Source organism: Hylobates moloch, unplaced genomic scaffold, assembly GCF_009828535.3.
Source record: "Hylobates moloch isolate HMO894 unplaced genomic scaffold, HMol_V3 SCAFFOLD_5, whole genome shotgun sequence".
In the NCBI taxonomy this organism is placed as follows: Eukaryota; Metazoa; Chordata; class Mammalia; order Primates; family Hylobatidae; genus Hylobates; species Hylobates moloch.
The window spans coordinates 157,768,297-157,782,947 of NW_026652280.1; the positions used below are offsets into that span (position 1 = coordinate 157,768,297).

At 41.6% G+C, this 14,651-nt stretch overlaps 1 protein-coding gene across 1 annotated transcript in view; it reads left to right on the forward strand.

Annotated features, from left to right (window-relative positions):
- The window catches only part of WLS (Wnt ligand secretion mediator), a 129,718-nt gene extending 115,340 nt beyond the window's left edge, over nt 1-14,378 (forward strand). The window contains exon 12 of the mRNA XM_032155639.2: nt 14,085-14,378. Coding sequence (XP_032011530.1) covers nt 14,085-14,206 — 122 coding nt within the window. The 3' untranslated portion in view covers nt 14,207-14,378. The remainder of the gene's footprint in view (nt 1-14,084) is intronic.
- Nucleotides 14,379-14,651: the final 273 nt, after the last annotated feature.

Below are 14,651 nucleotides of genomic sequence, written 5' to 3' on the forward strand. Positions count from 1 at the left end.
TTTTCAAGCCTTTCCCTGCAGACAGTTCACCTGCGATCATATTGTAAAGTGCAGTTTCTTACTCAGAAGGTCTTGGGGAGGGCCTGAGACGATGCATTTCTAACATGCGCCCTGGAGGTGCTGATGCAGCCGCTCCACACACCAGACTTGAACAGTGAGGCTTGTGTCTGCCATGTCCCCTACCCAAGGGGCTCCCATGCCATCCCTTTTACAGCCCTAACACCTGCCAAAGTGCTTGGATCATATGAAAAGCAGACTTGGCCAAGAGCTGGAGTGGAGGCTCATAAGGGCAGAATTTGTTTTGTTCTCAGGTATATTTCCAGAAACTAGAACTGTGCCGGGAACACAGAGTGGCTCAGTAGTTACCTGGGAAATGAGTACATCACTAGGGTCATTCAGCAAAGAGATGACCTTTTCCAGGCATTTTCTGGCATTCACTGTTCTGAGTGGTGGTAGATTTGAGTCCAGGACTGCTGCAAACTCACCAAAGGTTTTTAAAACCATCCAAAGCATCTCTTTCTCAAACTCATAAATCTGACTCAGCAACCTATCTATGAGGCCTCCACCTATAAGGATATGGATGTTTTTACAGACATGTGAGGTTGGATGACTCAGGATATGAGTAAGCCCAGAGCTCCAGCCAGTATGGTCTCAGAGTGACAGATGGAGAGAGAAGGCTTCCTGTGGTGAGACTAAGGAGCACGGGCCTCAGGCTGACCAGTGTCCCCAGAATGAAGGACTTTAAGATGGGGCCAAGGCATTCCAAGCCAAGTTCATGGGCAACTAACTCAATGAGGTTCATGGATTTGGCCTCAACCTTGTTCTGATGCTCTCACTGCCAATCTAGGCGGGGAGCCAAATTCCTTGCTCTTTAACAGTTTGTCTGTTTGTTTCGGAATGATTCTTAAGTAGAGGAGCCTGAAGGGCAAGTCTTCTCATTAGGTTTCCACCTTCAAGGAACTTAAAATCTTGACAATCAAGGTTCCCAATACATGAACTGTGCAGTCAGTGACCAATGGGAGGTACAAGGACGCTTTTCAGTAACTCCTGATTGGGGACGATTGAGAGAGCTTCCCAGAAGACTGGAAATGAGCCAAGCCTTGAAAGAGTTGGATAAAAGGTGAGGGTAAGGGAAGAGCATGAGTGTGTGGAGGTGCAACTTCACAGGCATTATTTGGGTGGCAATGACTAAAGTAGCCTGTTTAGCAGAGAGTCTGGGGTACAGTAAGCAGAAAAGCAACTTGGAACTGGAGTGTACACAGCATTGAATGTCAGGCCGTGGAGGCTGGACACCTGGGCCCATTCTTTAGAACTAGAGCCTGAGAAGTAGGTGAGACCCACACATTTTGCTTTTGGGTTCAGGCAACCACGGGGAGACAGCCTCCTGAATGAAGCCAAGAGGAGATTGCTGAATTAGTAGAGAATGAGAGGGTCCAGCCAGTAGGTACTGTTGTGCAGCTAGTGCACTGCATAAGAGCACCTGGCCAGGAGAGCAAGTAAGGAGAGAAATACAGTTGTCACTCCTCTCATCAATCTATGCACCCTAGCATGGGCTGCCTTCTCCCAGAGGGACTTCTGTCCACAAAGACATCTCTGCACAGGCTGGAGCTGACCCAGTTGTCTCAAGCCACAGCCAGAGAATGTTTTCTCCTTGTGGCCAAGGCATTTTCTTAGAGCAATGAATACTGTACATTCCCAGAGTGTCCCAAGGAGGGCACTGCTTAGCTTTGAACAGAACGATAAAGCACTGCATGCACGGTTCTGAGAATGCAGTTAGTACCAGAGCAAGCTAGTTTTCTGCTCCTGCTGGCTGTCAGAACAAGGGGGCAAATGGTTTGTAATAGGACACTGCAATTGAATTCAACTAAATCTTCTTCCGGCAAGGTAGGGGCAGCCCCCCAGGCAGGACATACACCAGAACAGAGCACCTCATCTGCAGCCCTAAAGATCCTAAAGTTTGGACAGCAGCCATCTGAACTGTGGGTTTGGGTGGAGAGCTGCATGCTTCATAAAGTATCCAAATGTTTCCCGACCCACCAGCAAACATCATGTACATGCAGAGATGTAGAGGGCTCGTTCAAAGGACTGTTAAGAGACAATGTTTCTCAATAGGGGCACACTGGCATTTAGGGTGCAACTGTCTCACACACTGGAGGATATTTAGCCAGCAGGGTCCCCCAGTCCTTGTGACAACCAAAAAAATCCCTCCTCCATGTTTAAATGCTCCATTGGAAAGGTTGAATCCAAATGAGAACTGAGCAGCCCTTCTCTTTACAGAAAAGACAACAGGCCCCGTGATTTGGCCAGGACCACAAGGCCGGGGAAGAAAAAACAAGAATTAGTACCCAGGTTGCCCACTCCTTACCACTCGTCACCAGCTTCTCCCACCAGTGTGGTCCTTCTTTCTCTCAGCCTTAGTTATTCTCTAGGTTTCTGCATTGAAACCACAGAACATGCTAGAACCAAGTGATGTAGTTCATCTATGGTCAGGCTATGGTAGTTCAGCTAGGACAGGCTTATATAAAGCTGTCCTAGCTCAGGCTACTATAACAAAAATACTACAGACAGAGTGGCTTAAACAACAGACACTCACTTCCTACAGTTCAGGAGGCTGGAAGTCTTAAGACCATGATCAAGATTAATCTAGATATGAATTCCTTATGTTTTCATTTATGGTACCTTTTGATGATTTGTGTACTTGATTTAACAATGTTTTCTTTTTTAATGGGTATGTATGTCTTTTAAAAAAATTCTTTAAATAAATTTCAAGATTATAAAAATATTCTAAATTTTTTCAAAAAGTTTTAAGCCTTTGCCTTCCATATTTAAGATTCTGTTCCATCAAAAATTAATTTTTGTATGTAAGAGAATAAGGAGCTTCTTTAATTTTTTCCTATATGGATAACTAATGCTCTCAGTACCATTTATTGAATAAGCCACTCATGATCTACAACACAATATTCTTTATCGAGCAAATATATATATATATATACACACACACATATATACACAAACATATATATATATACATATATATACATGTATGTATATGGAGAGAGAGAGAGACAGAGAGACAGAGATTTTGGGGGGGGGCTTCTTAGTCTGTTCCACTGGCTAATTTGATTATCCTTACCTCAAAACCATACTGTTTTAATTACTTTAGCTTTTTAATAAGGCTTGCAATCTAGAAAAGCACATTCCTTCATCCTGTTTGTCCTCAGAATGTCTTGGCTCTTCTTGGACATTTGGTTTTTATTTAATGCAATAATAACATCTCACTAAAATTATTGAGACTTTTATTTTCTTTGCAGAAAAATTTTTTTCTACCGTTTTAATTTATTTAATGATTATAAGGCTATTTAGGTTTTCCATTTCTTCTTCAATGGGTTTCGCAAGTTATATTTTTCTGAGCATTTTAAATTATTTCCAATGTATAAAGTAGTATAGATTATTCTTACTATCTCTTTTGGCAATTAAAATATTTTTTAAACTTAATTTTAAATTTTTTAAAAATCTTTTTAAAATTTAATTTTGCCTATCTGTAGATACGTTCCTTTGTTCATACATACACCTTCACTTTTCTCAGTCTTACTAAAGATTAATCTATTTTTAATAGTCTTTTTAAAGAACTTTTGATTTGGTAGTTCTTCTCTATTTCATCTTTAATTCCTACTAATTTATGCCCCTTACTGTATTATATTCTTTTTTTTTTTTTACTTTTTGTATTGTGTTCCAATGCAAATTCAGTTGATTCAATGACTTCCCCACCATCAATTCAGGATTTGGTTTTCTTAGCTCTGGTAACATTGTTATTAATTCTTCATTTATATTCCATTTTCCAGAAGTTTGTTGCTGGTGTCTCATCTCATATTTTGCCCATCCTTGTGGGTTTATATGATTGATTAAAATCCCTTTGCTGTAGTTTTAATAAGTTTGGAGAAGGGAGAAAAATTAGCTGTATGTGTTCAATATATTTTCTTTACTTGGAACCTATAATGATTATTGATCCTTCTTATTTACAATCATTTTTTCCTGTGCTATATTCTGTTTAGTTTCTTCAACTCTATTTTCTACTTCACTAATTCTTTCCTCTGCTGTTTTAATAACATTTTTCATTTCTAAAAGTTATGTTTAAGACTTTTTCAAATCTACCATTTCACTTTTTCTAGTCTAGCATTGCATGCTTATTTCTGTGACTTCATTTTTTTTGAATGAATTTTATAATAATTATACATTTCAAATATTCTCATTCCAATATTTAAAGTTCTTAGAAGTCTGGCATACCTCATCTCTTCTACCTCTTGCTTATAGTGGTTTGCTTTCTTGTGTGTTTGATTGTATTTCATTGATCATATTTTGAGTGCTCATATATTGTTGCTTAATCCATGGAAATCTAAGAACCCAAATTAAGGAAGCTTTTCTCTAGAGAGATTTGTTTTTGTTGAGAGCCAGAGGGTTACCCACCTGGAGAAACTTTAGCCCACTGCTGGGATCCCAGGCTTAATCTCTCCATCTTGTTAGCTGGCTTTTGATTGCAGTTTTAACATCAGCATTTGCCAGCAGGGCAACCCTACCTTTCACCTATACTTAGCACTTATTGCTGTGCGTTCAGGTCTTTTTGGGGGTGAAGGTGGTAGTGCATAAGTAGTACATAACTTCTTGCAAGCCCAGGAATAAAATTAAAGGTATACTTTGTCAGGTTGTCTTTATATTATAGCACTAAACATTTCATAATATTTCATTCCTCATAGTACCAGAAGTGCTAATACTTTCATACTGAATTCTACTAACATGGGCCCCTCCAGGCATTACCATTTCTTTCCCTCATATATATATGTTTTGGCCTTTCTCTGAGTCCATGGTATCTTTAGTGTGCCAATTTTCCCCATAAGAAAAACTCTCAATTTTTTAATGTTCTTTGACTTCTGTTTTACTTTCCCCAGAGAATAAGCTTATAGCCTTGAGCTGTGCATTATGGTCACCACTAGCTCCATGTGGCTATTAAATTAAAATTAATTAAAACTAAGTAGAATTAAAAATTCAGTTATCAGTGAAAAAAACCACAAAAGAAGAATCAAGGTGATTCAGTTCAGCATTTGATGAATTCCTTTAAGGCCAGTGAACTACTCTTTGAGCTCACTGCCCACCTCAGTCCAATCACCCACAGTGGAGTGGGAAGGGGGCATCTGGTGTAGACCATAGCACACTAGGGGCTGGGTGGCTGGAGTGGGTACACTGCCTTAGAGGTGGGAGGGACACAGCGGTAGGCATTTTTAACATCCTCCATGACTTCATTTGGATTTTAGGACAATCCTTGACATAAACATTATTCCTGTTTTTGGTCTCTTTCAAGAGATGAAGAAACTGAAAATCTGAGAAATGAAATGAGCTACCCAAAGCTATGCAGATACCAAGTAGAAAAGACAGGATTCCTTTCCCAATAAGCTGGGATTAGTCCAATTTCAAATGATTTGGGACCAGGCATCCAGAGTTCCAATTTTCCCTGTCCTAACATATAGGACGATGCTTCACAAGCCGATTCCTGCCCCACCCACAGCACAGAGCTATTGTCAGGAACAGTGAGAATGGATGGGAAAGAGCTCTGGAATGCACGAATATTGTATGCATATAAGGACTGTGGTTCCCACTTTAAAGACTAATAAAAGACCTGTTGACTCAAGACTGAGCAGGCCGTCAGGAGCTTTTTGGCCTCAGGATTGTCCCCAGCTGGTGATTCATCTTATCTCCCCGGGGAGCTGGGTCCGGAAGGCTCTGGATGTGCCCCACAGACCCGGGTCTGAATCTCTGTGCTGCCACTTCTACCGTTGTGCCCATGATGGGGTAGATTATCCACGTGTCTCATTTCCCTTCTGTGTAACGTGCGGGTAATAAAAAATCGCCCCTGCCTTACAGGTTAGCCATGAGGATCAAATGCAGTAAAGCATGTGAAACATAGGAAACTGCCTGGCATATGAGAGATTCACAGGAAATGGAAGAAAATGTTTTTTCCCCCTTCTTTCTCAGAGTGAGGTGCAGTTAAAAGGTACTTTCACGTGTATTTCCTCAGTCAATCTCCTGTGCTATCCTGCCAGGTAAGTATTGTTATTCTCATAAGGCAGATGAGGACGCTGAGGCAAAGAAGCTGAGCTGACTGGCTTAAGGTCCATGGTTATTAAGTGGCAGAGTGGGGACTTGAAGCAATGTCTTCTCATTGCAGACCCTAAACTCTTGTCACTCTATCTATCCTCCTACCGTCCAGCTGTTAAATATCCTTTTGCTCTCTGACAGTAAAAAACCATTCAAAGATAAATTGCCACATTGTGTTAATAGCAAAAAAAAAAAAAAAAATCTAGCTATTCAACAATGAAGGATAGTTCAACAATGGTACAGACATAAAATACAGTGTTAGGCAGCAACTAAAAATTATACACAAAAGGATCTATTTAAGACAATGAAGATTATTCACAATATAGTAATTAAAAAGAGCTGACTAAAAACATAGTTATGTATAATTTTCTTATTTTCATAAATGGAAAGATATGTTAATCAATACCAACATATTAATAATTACTTAAATAGTAGGAATGAGGATTATTTTGATCATTTTCTTTATGCTAATCTATTTTCTAACTTTAAGAGCTTTTAAATTTAAAAGCAGAAAACATTGGAATATACACATTCAAATGTATACCTTACTGAAACCAACTTAAAGTGTATTTAGTTCTTTTAAGGGAATTTCCTCTTGACAGGGTCCAAAGCACATTGTTTTATAATGGGATCCATATTTGCTCTGAGGAACTGACCTCGTGTTGCAGGACATTAAGCATCTCTGGTCCTGGAAACTTCATACCAGTAGCCTCTATATTCACACACACACACACACACACTCACACACACACTGTGACAAACACATGTACACACGTTTCCAGGTGCCCCTTGGGTGGGGAAGTGGGAAGCAGTCTGTCTATGCGTGGGAAGCACCGAGCTGCCTTCACTGAAATGTCTGCCACCATTGAACAGTGAGCAGCGGGCACACAGATTTGCAAGGGACACGTTTCTGGAATGGAATTTGGATCGCTTTGCCTCCAATGACAGTACACTTTCCCAGCTGTTGCTCTGTGACGTCCCAGACCTGAAGGACACTGGTCTGGTGTCATCTCTCGCCCAGAGATGCTGTCTTTATCCTCCAAACTTCCCTTAGGAACACTCAAGCTGCAGAGGTCACACACACTGGGAAAGTCTGAGGACATTATCCCCCAGGCCCACTGAGGGCTCCCTTAGGCCCCCCTCGCAGTACCCTCTGCCCACCCAGCCTCAGCATCTCCCCAGGAGCACTCACTGCTAACTCCCCTCCTGGCCGTTGAGTCTGGCTGCCTTGCACTATCATTTATTTCTTTATGAATGGCTCTAAGTGTCTTTTAATAAACTACTCCAGAGTGTGTATGTTATGGATGTATCTACATCTTAAACATAGAGCATTGCTATGGGAGTTACTGTTAGTTGTTTTGGCTGTGATTCTTCCTAGTCCTAACTCCCCACCAAGAAATTCTGGAATTTCAGAGCCATGTACTTGGTTTTTCATATTAAAACTTTGATTGCAGTGACCAATGTTAAGTTTTAGGTCCTTATTCTGAAAGAGAAAAGTGACTATGTATCACCATCTTTTCTTTTCTCTCATCCCTCATACCCTTACACCAATCCTGTGTCCGTTCCTTTTTGGAGCCCGGGGCGTTCCTGTTTTCTCCTGACGTGTCTCTGTCCACTCATCTGGTGTTAGGTGTACAGTACTGACATGTTTTCCCTGGATGCAGCCCCAGAACCCCGTCCTGTCCTTCCACCCCTTCCAGTCCTTTCCAGCAGTTCAGGCATGTTCTGGCTCCCTTAATGTGAGGCCAAAATCACTAACACCCCTCACCTTCCAAGAAATACATCTTTTGTGTGTTTCCCATTTATACGTGGTAGGTAGTTTCTTAGTAAACCTTGAGCAGAGTTCAGAGAGAAAATCAAGATGCCTTTTTCATTTGGGTTTTGGACTTCCTGGAAAGCCAAGGACCTTCTAACAGTGATTTCTGCCTTTGTTTCATAGTTTGGAATTTTCAAAGTTGCTGCTCAAAACCATTTCTTTCTTTCTGGATTCTTTTTCTACAATGAGGTGCACCTTGGTTATGGCTTTGTGGCATATAAAACTAGACTTTCCATTAAGCGTGACTGAACTGAATGAGAATTTAGCAAATTGTGTCTATTTTTATAAATCTGTTTTAAAACAATTAAGTAGCATAAAAACCAGTAGTACTAAACAATGCAAAAGGGCTATGCAAAGTATAAGCACTCAGGTTAGATGTCTTTTTCCAAAATCTTGCATGTTACCTCTCACAAGAGCAGTATACTATTAGGCAAACTAATTATGCTGCTTCAACAGATCAAAGAAAGCAAAACTCCCCGGGGCTCCTGACTTTCCGCCAACTTTTCTGTCAATGAATTGGAAAAGAGAGAATAGACATAAATAAAGGGTAGATCAGACGTCTAACCTTATTAAACATGCTGGACTGGATAAATCAGAGCTGAAGAGAATGGGACCATGTAGATACATCAGCTATGCACAGGTAGTGACTGCCTGACTCCACAGATCAGGACAGGTAACAAAGAACCAGAGACAGGAGGGTGCAATCCTTGCAATCCCAAATTTTATTTTACTGAGACAGGGGTCTTGCTTTTTTGCCCAGGTTGTAGTGCAGAGGCACGATCATGGCTACCTGCATCCTTGGCCTCCCAGGTTCAAGCCATCCTCCCACCTCAGCTTCCTGAGTAGCTGGGGCTACAGGCATGCGCCACCACACCTGGCTACTTTTTTTTATTTTATTTTTAGTAGAGATGAGGGCTCCCTATGTTTCCCTGGCTGGTCTTGATCAAACTCCTGGGCTCAAGAGATCCTTCTGCCTCAGCATCCCAAAGTGCTGGGATTATAGGTGCAAGCCATCGCACCGGCCTGCAATCCTGAATTTTAAAATACAGAAGGCGAACTTACAAACTTGACAGCAAAAGCAGGCAAGGAGCTAGGAGGGACCCTGGACACCCATAGTCCCAATAGAGCTGGGCTTAGGGATCACGTGATATCGCACCTACAAAGGAGAAATACCCTCCAAGTTTTCACCGATTGTAGAGCTCAACGTGAGTCATCAGTGGGATGCAGCTGCTCAGAGCAAATGTGATATTCAGCTGCGTTAACGGAACTATTATGTTTCCAAAAGAGCACAATGACCTCCCTGGACTTTGCATAACTAGCTAAGTCTAGAATACTGAGTCATCTCCACCGATAATGGTAGTGATGATTCTCAGAACCATTTTGTATAAAGAAGAGTTTCATGTGACATTTCTCCTGGGCAACAGGGTCTGCACTTAGATTTTGCTTTTTTTTTTTTAAATCACAAACGTTGCAGGGTCCCAAGAGACAGAAGCCGTGCATTTTATTCCTAATCAAACACTACATCAAGGAATGTTCAGTTTTCTCCCTACTGTTTCTCTCCTGTGCCTCAAGGTGGGACTCTTCAACGGTCTGGATAGTTCTGGGCCCTTGAGCCAGTGTGGCTTGCTGGGTGTGGGCCCTGTGACAGAGGTAGGGCATGTCTTATGAAGAAACCGCTGTGAGCTCTGCCAATCAGCCAAGTCAAGGAGGAAAATTGCCCCCCACCTGCCCCCGGCACCCTATTTTTCAGTTCAATTTAAGGCAGATTTTCTAACAATCAGGGCTGTTTAAAAACAAAATGAGCTGCTCTGGAAAGGAGCAAGTTCTTCATTTTTGGCAGTGCGCAAGCAGCATGTGGGTGACCCACTGAATACTGCTGTGGATTAAGGAAAGGCTTGGCGGGGATGATGCTGGGCGCGTCTCCAAACCCAACTCTGTGCTCCTATGCTTAGACCACCCTGGTCTCTTCTGATAAGACTTCCCAAATACCCTGCTTCTCCTCATTTGGAGTTAGTAGCCCCCTACAAACTACAATTATAGGATTCTGAATCCATTTTAAAATAAGATGGATTATTTATCCTCTTCTCTCTCTCCATCACCACCAGTACAGCCTCCAATCACTCAGCTCTGACCACTTGAATCCATAAGAAGAGAAGGACTGTATAATTTTCTCTTTCTAGCTTTCCCGGTCCATTAGAAGGGCACCGCAGTGCTCCCTCTTTAATCCCTTTAGCTTTTTGGCAAAGCAGCAGGAAAAAAACACCTTATGAGGAATGTGAACAGATCACAAGGGGAGCCAACCTGTGATTGTTCTTCCTCACTCATCTGCTTGCCAGTCAGTTCAGTCCAAATCCTTTTGAAGCAAGCGCATGAATTGTTGCTACTTTAGGGCAATTACAGGATTTACAGATTAAACATATCCCCACTGGTTTCCCTAGCAACCGTCTTTGAATCACAGGATGAGATAAAACTATTGTTCTAGTTAATAGAGTCTGATGTTAAGAGAAGTCCAGCCATGTAATTCACAGAGGTGTGCACCCTGGTGGGAGCAGAAAGAGTACTAGGCAGGGAGGCAGCAGACCTACGTGCAGGTTCCAGTCCACTGGGGTCAGATCCAGAACAGGAACATATCTTGAGACGCTGGTGACAGTGCCCCCAGCAAAAAAAAAAAGGGTTCAGAGCACTGCCAGGGGAAGAAAGATGCAAGTGTTTCTAAATGAAAACATTAGGCACAGAACAATCGAAGGCAAGGGGTCTACTTGGACAAAGCCAAGACACAGTGAGGTCAGGTGCAGAACCTACTCCTCCAGCTGCCAGACCAGGCGATCAAGCCACCTTGGGCAATGCACATTATTATGTGGCCAGACCTGGGTGGGGTCTGGGAAGGTCAGCTGGCAAGAGAGGCATACGATTTTTGGCTTTTTACCTGCATAATAAGATGCTTAGGTTACATTTCAAGGCCCATTCCAACTCTTCTGGGTAGTAGAGCTTCTCTGATTCTGAACCAATTGAGAAATAGTCATATTTTAGCAAATACAGATGAATATAGCACCTTTATTGGTTGTTGAGTAGAAGACCTTAAAGTGGACCTACAACCAGATGACCTTCAAAATGATACAACCCCAGCTGGGTCTGGACCTGCACATGAGGAGAATTGAGTCTGTGGTGCAGAAACATGGAGGTCAGATGCATGCCTCAAATCAATGAATTCTGGAGAGCAAGAAGAGAGACATCAACCTCCAGATCCCAGGCTGGGATCCAACTGTTCTTCCCATAGGGAAGCAGAAGCAGTGAAAAAAGTGTCTCGCCCTGTGCACAGTCAGCCTAAACGAGAGAGCCCGCCGTTTAGGACCCTTCTCCAACCTCCCTAAGAAGAGAAGTCCTTCTTTCCCTTGGGAAGAAGCAAAAGAGGAAGGGGCAGGAAATAACTTCCCAATCCCCCAGAGGACAGAAAGTCCTGTTACAGGCTGGGAAGAATGGAGGAAGAGAGATGTTTCCTGTAACGCAGGGAGGAGGGTGTTGAATGGGATACCAGAGGCATGTAGCTGGCCCATGGTACACTCCTTTCTTGCCCTTGCTTCCCAGAAAACACAAGCCTAACCACCTACACTTCTGTGTGCAGAGTCTGCAGCTCCAGCAGCCACAACGAAGGCATTTACTGCCACCTACACACCTATAGTTCAAAGTCCCTTGGAAAATTAAAATCAACAGTAAGATATTTGATTTCTCTCCCGTAACAGCTAAGTAGAATGAATATATTAAGTTATTGAATTTTTAAGGGCATTTTTTTGTCTCCCAGTATTTCTTGCTGTAACTATGAAGTTTTATCATTTTCCTTGTTAAAGGAAGAGAAAGTGTTTATAAGCATGTATTTGGCAAAGCCCCTGGCAGCCAGTCTTTCTGAACTTTCACCATTGGGAAATTCACCCCCAATTCATGAAGTTTCTAGATTTCTTGTGCAATATCTCAGAGTTCCCCATTTAGTAAGCAGCATCTTAATCATACCAAGCCCTGTCTTGTATCATATTCTGGACAGTGAACATAGACATATTTAAGGGTCAGAGAGGGAAGACAGCACTCAGGAACATACTAGAGTGAGTGGTTGAATTGGATTCAGCCCTGCAACCCTTCTGTCTTTGTGATGCTTCATGTGATCGTAGCGGGACTGAGCTTCAGGTTCTTTCTTTCCAGACATTCCCGTTCCCCTCTACAAGATAACTAAGTTCACGGAGTAAGAAGACACCAATAAAGCCTTTCTGGGGTGGCCTTTCTTCAAAGAGCAAAGGAAAACTATTTCTCTTCTGATAGATTGCTGATGCCTATAATAATAATAATAATAGCAAATATGATAAACAGTGATTGGCTCCTGACTCTCTGCCAGGCATGGTGCTAGGTGCTTTGTATTATTTCATTTCTTCTTCACAACAACCCATAAGGCATTGATTATTATCATCCCTATGTTACTGTTAACTGAAGAATCACAAGGTTCAGAAATTTGGAGAGGAGAGCTTTACTTCTTACAAAGGGTTACAGCCTACAGGGTGGCCATCCTGATAGGCTGGGAAGCATAGCCTCCAGCAGACACCAAAAGCAGGCACTTCAAGGGAGAGGGCGGGTAAAGCAGGAATCTATGCTGAACTGTTTGGCCACGTTTACGTTTACATATTCAGCAGGTTACAGGGGGCAATAAATATTTAGGAAGTGGGAGATGCTTGCATACATAGTAAGCAAACATGCATGTTGCATGTGTCCCATGTTCACTGTGGGCTGGAGACTTATCAGTGCTTGTTTAACTGCTGGAGTGAAAGAAAAAACCTTGAGGCAGTTACAATACAGTTTATTCCTTAAGAGTAAGGGTGTGTGACTTCATTCTTACCTGGCAAGGCCTTGGGTCCTGTTTATAATACGGTATATTATTGCCACAAAGAGTCCATTCCGTCAGCCCTGTCATCTCTGTTTTGATGTTACGGAAGAGAAAAATGAGGCTTGGAGACTCAAGTAACGGTGTGTGCAGTCTCACAACTGGAAAGTGGTGAGACTTTTGCCAGTTTAGACAATTCAATTTTAAATTCCAAATTTAAAACCTTTGCCTCCCACCTACCCATTCCCCCTCTTCCTCAAAGTTGAAGATTTATTATATTTAAAGGAACTCTACTATGTGTTTGCATATTCCTTGAGGGTTTGAGTTTAGGGGTCATTCACACCTGATTTATTCTTTGCTCTCTGTCCTTAGGAAGAAATGAGAGTTTGGGGTGTTATAGAACAGTTGGGAAAAGGTAGAATTTTGGAACCTGTGAACACTCTGGGAAGGAGATACAATAGGCTGCTTCTCTGCACCCCTCCCCAGGCCAGCTCCAGGCTGACATATTGGACAGAGCAGCAGAAAGGAGCTAGACTAGAGTTTGTTTTTAATCTTATCGACATAGAATTGCATATCTGATCAAGTATTCCTCTTTGAATTGACAACCCAGTTACTTTTCAACTCTATTGAGTACACAAGTCCTAGGAGTGTGTGTTTTAGATACAAGGCTCAGCTTTCAGCTTTATTCTGCCTGCCTGTTTTTCTTTCATTCTTCACCTTACCAGATCTTTTTCCTGACTATATATATCTCTTTGCAGTTCACCAAAACATCCTTTTTGGAAGAAGAGATTTAAAAAAATAATAAAAATAAATTTAAAGATGATTCAATGATACAAGTTGGGAATCCCCCTAAGTGCCTTGCTCTATCCTATCCCCCAGTGCCTGTGCTGGGCTTTCACAGAATTTGGGAGAGAAAGTGGAGATAAGGGGGGCAGTTCTATCTTAAGATGAATTAGATACACGTTCTCAACAAGGATGGCAGTGCTGCTCGGGAGGTGTTGGAAAATTTGTTGAATGTGGAAGAATTGATTGTCACAATAATTGGGGGAGGAGGAGCTATTGAGATTTAGTGGGCAAGGGAGAAATCTGCAAATGTCCCCACGGTGAAGGAGACTGTCCTAAACAAATTTCAAACACTCCACTAGAAATTTACGTAGGTAAAAATTTTTACAGTTACCTGAGTCTTGGTCCTAAACTCCATGTTATGTATTTTTTTAAAAGGATATTTTGCATGGTTTTAAAATATACTGAATTTTCCAGGAATGCAACTCCCATGTAAATCGAGGGAAGATCGTGCTTTGTTTGTTTCGGAACTTTATCAAGAATTGTTCAGCACTTCGAAATATTCCTTCATCAATGACAACGCAGCTTCTGGTATTTGAGTCAACAAGGCAGCACACGTTTATCAGCTTTGCATTCGCAGTTGTCACAGTCACATTGATTGTACTTGTATACACACACAAATACGCTCACTTAGCCTTTATCTCAAAATGTTAAATATAAGGAAAAAGTGTCAACAATAAATATTCTTTGAGTATTGTCTTACTTCTCTTACATTCATATTAACTCAATGTATGTAGAAGAAAACATCTGCCAACTTTATCATTGTTTCTAGTGTAGTCATGCCTGAACATTTCCAGGTTGAAAAACATATTATTTTGTTACAAATTACTTTTTATTTATTTATCCTCCATGTAACGGGATACTGTATTGTTTTCTAAAAATTTAGATTACCTATTTTTCAGGATAGAAAAAGGAATATTGCAAATATATGTATTTAAAATGATAGTGTTGCATCTGATAGGTTGAGAACCACTCGCTAAGCCT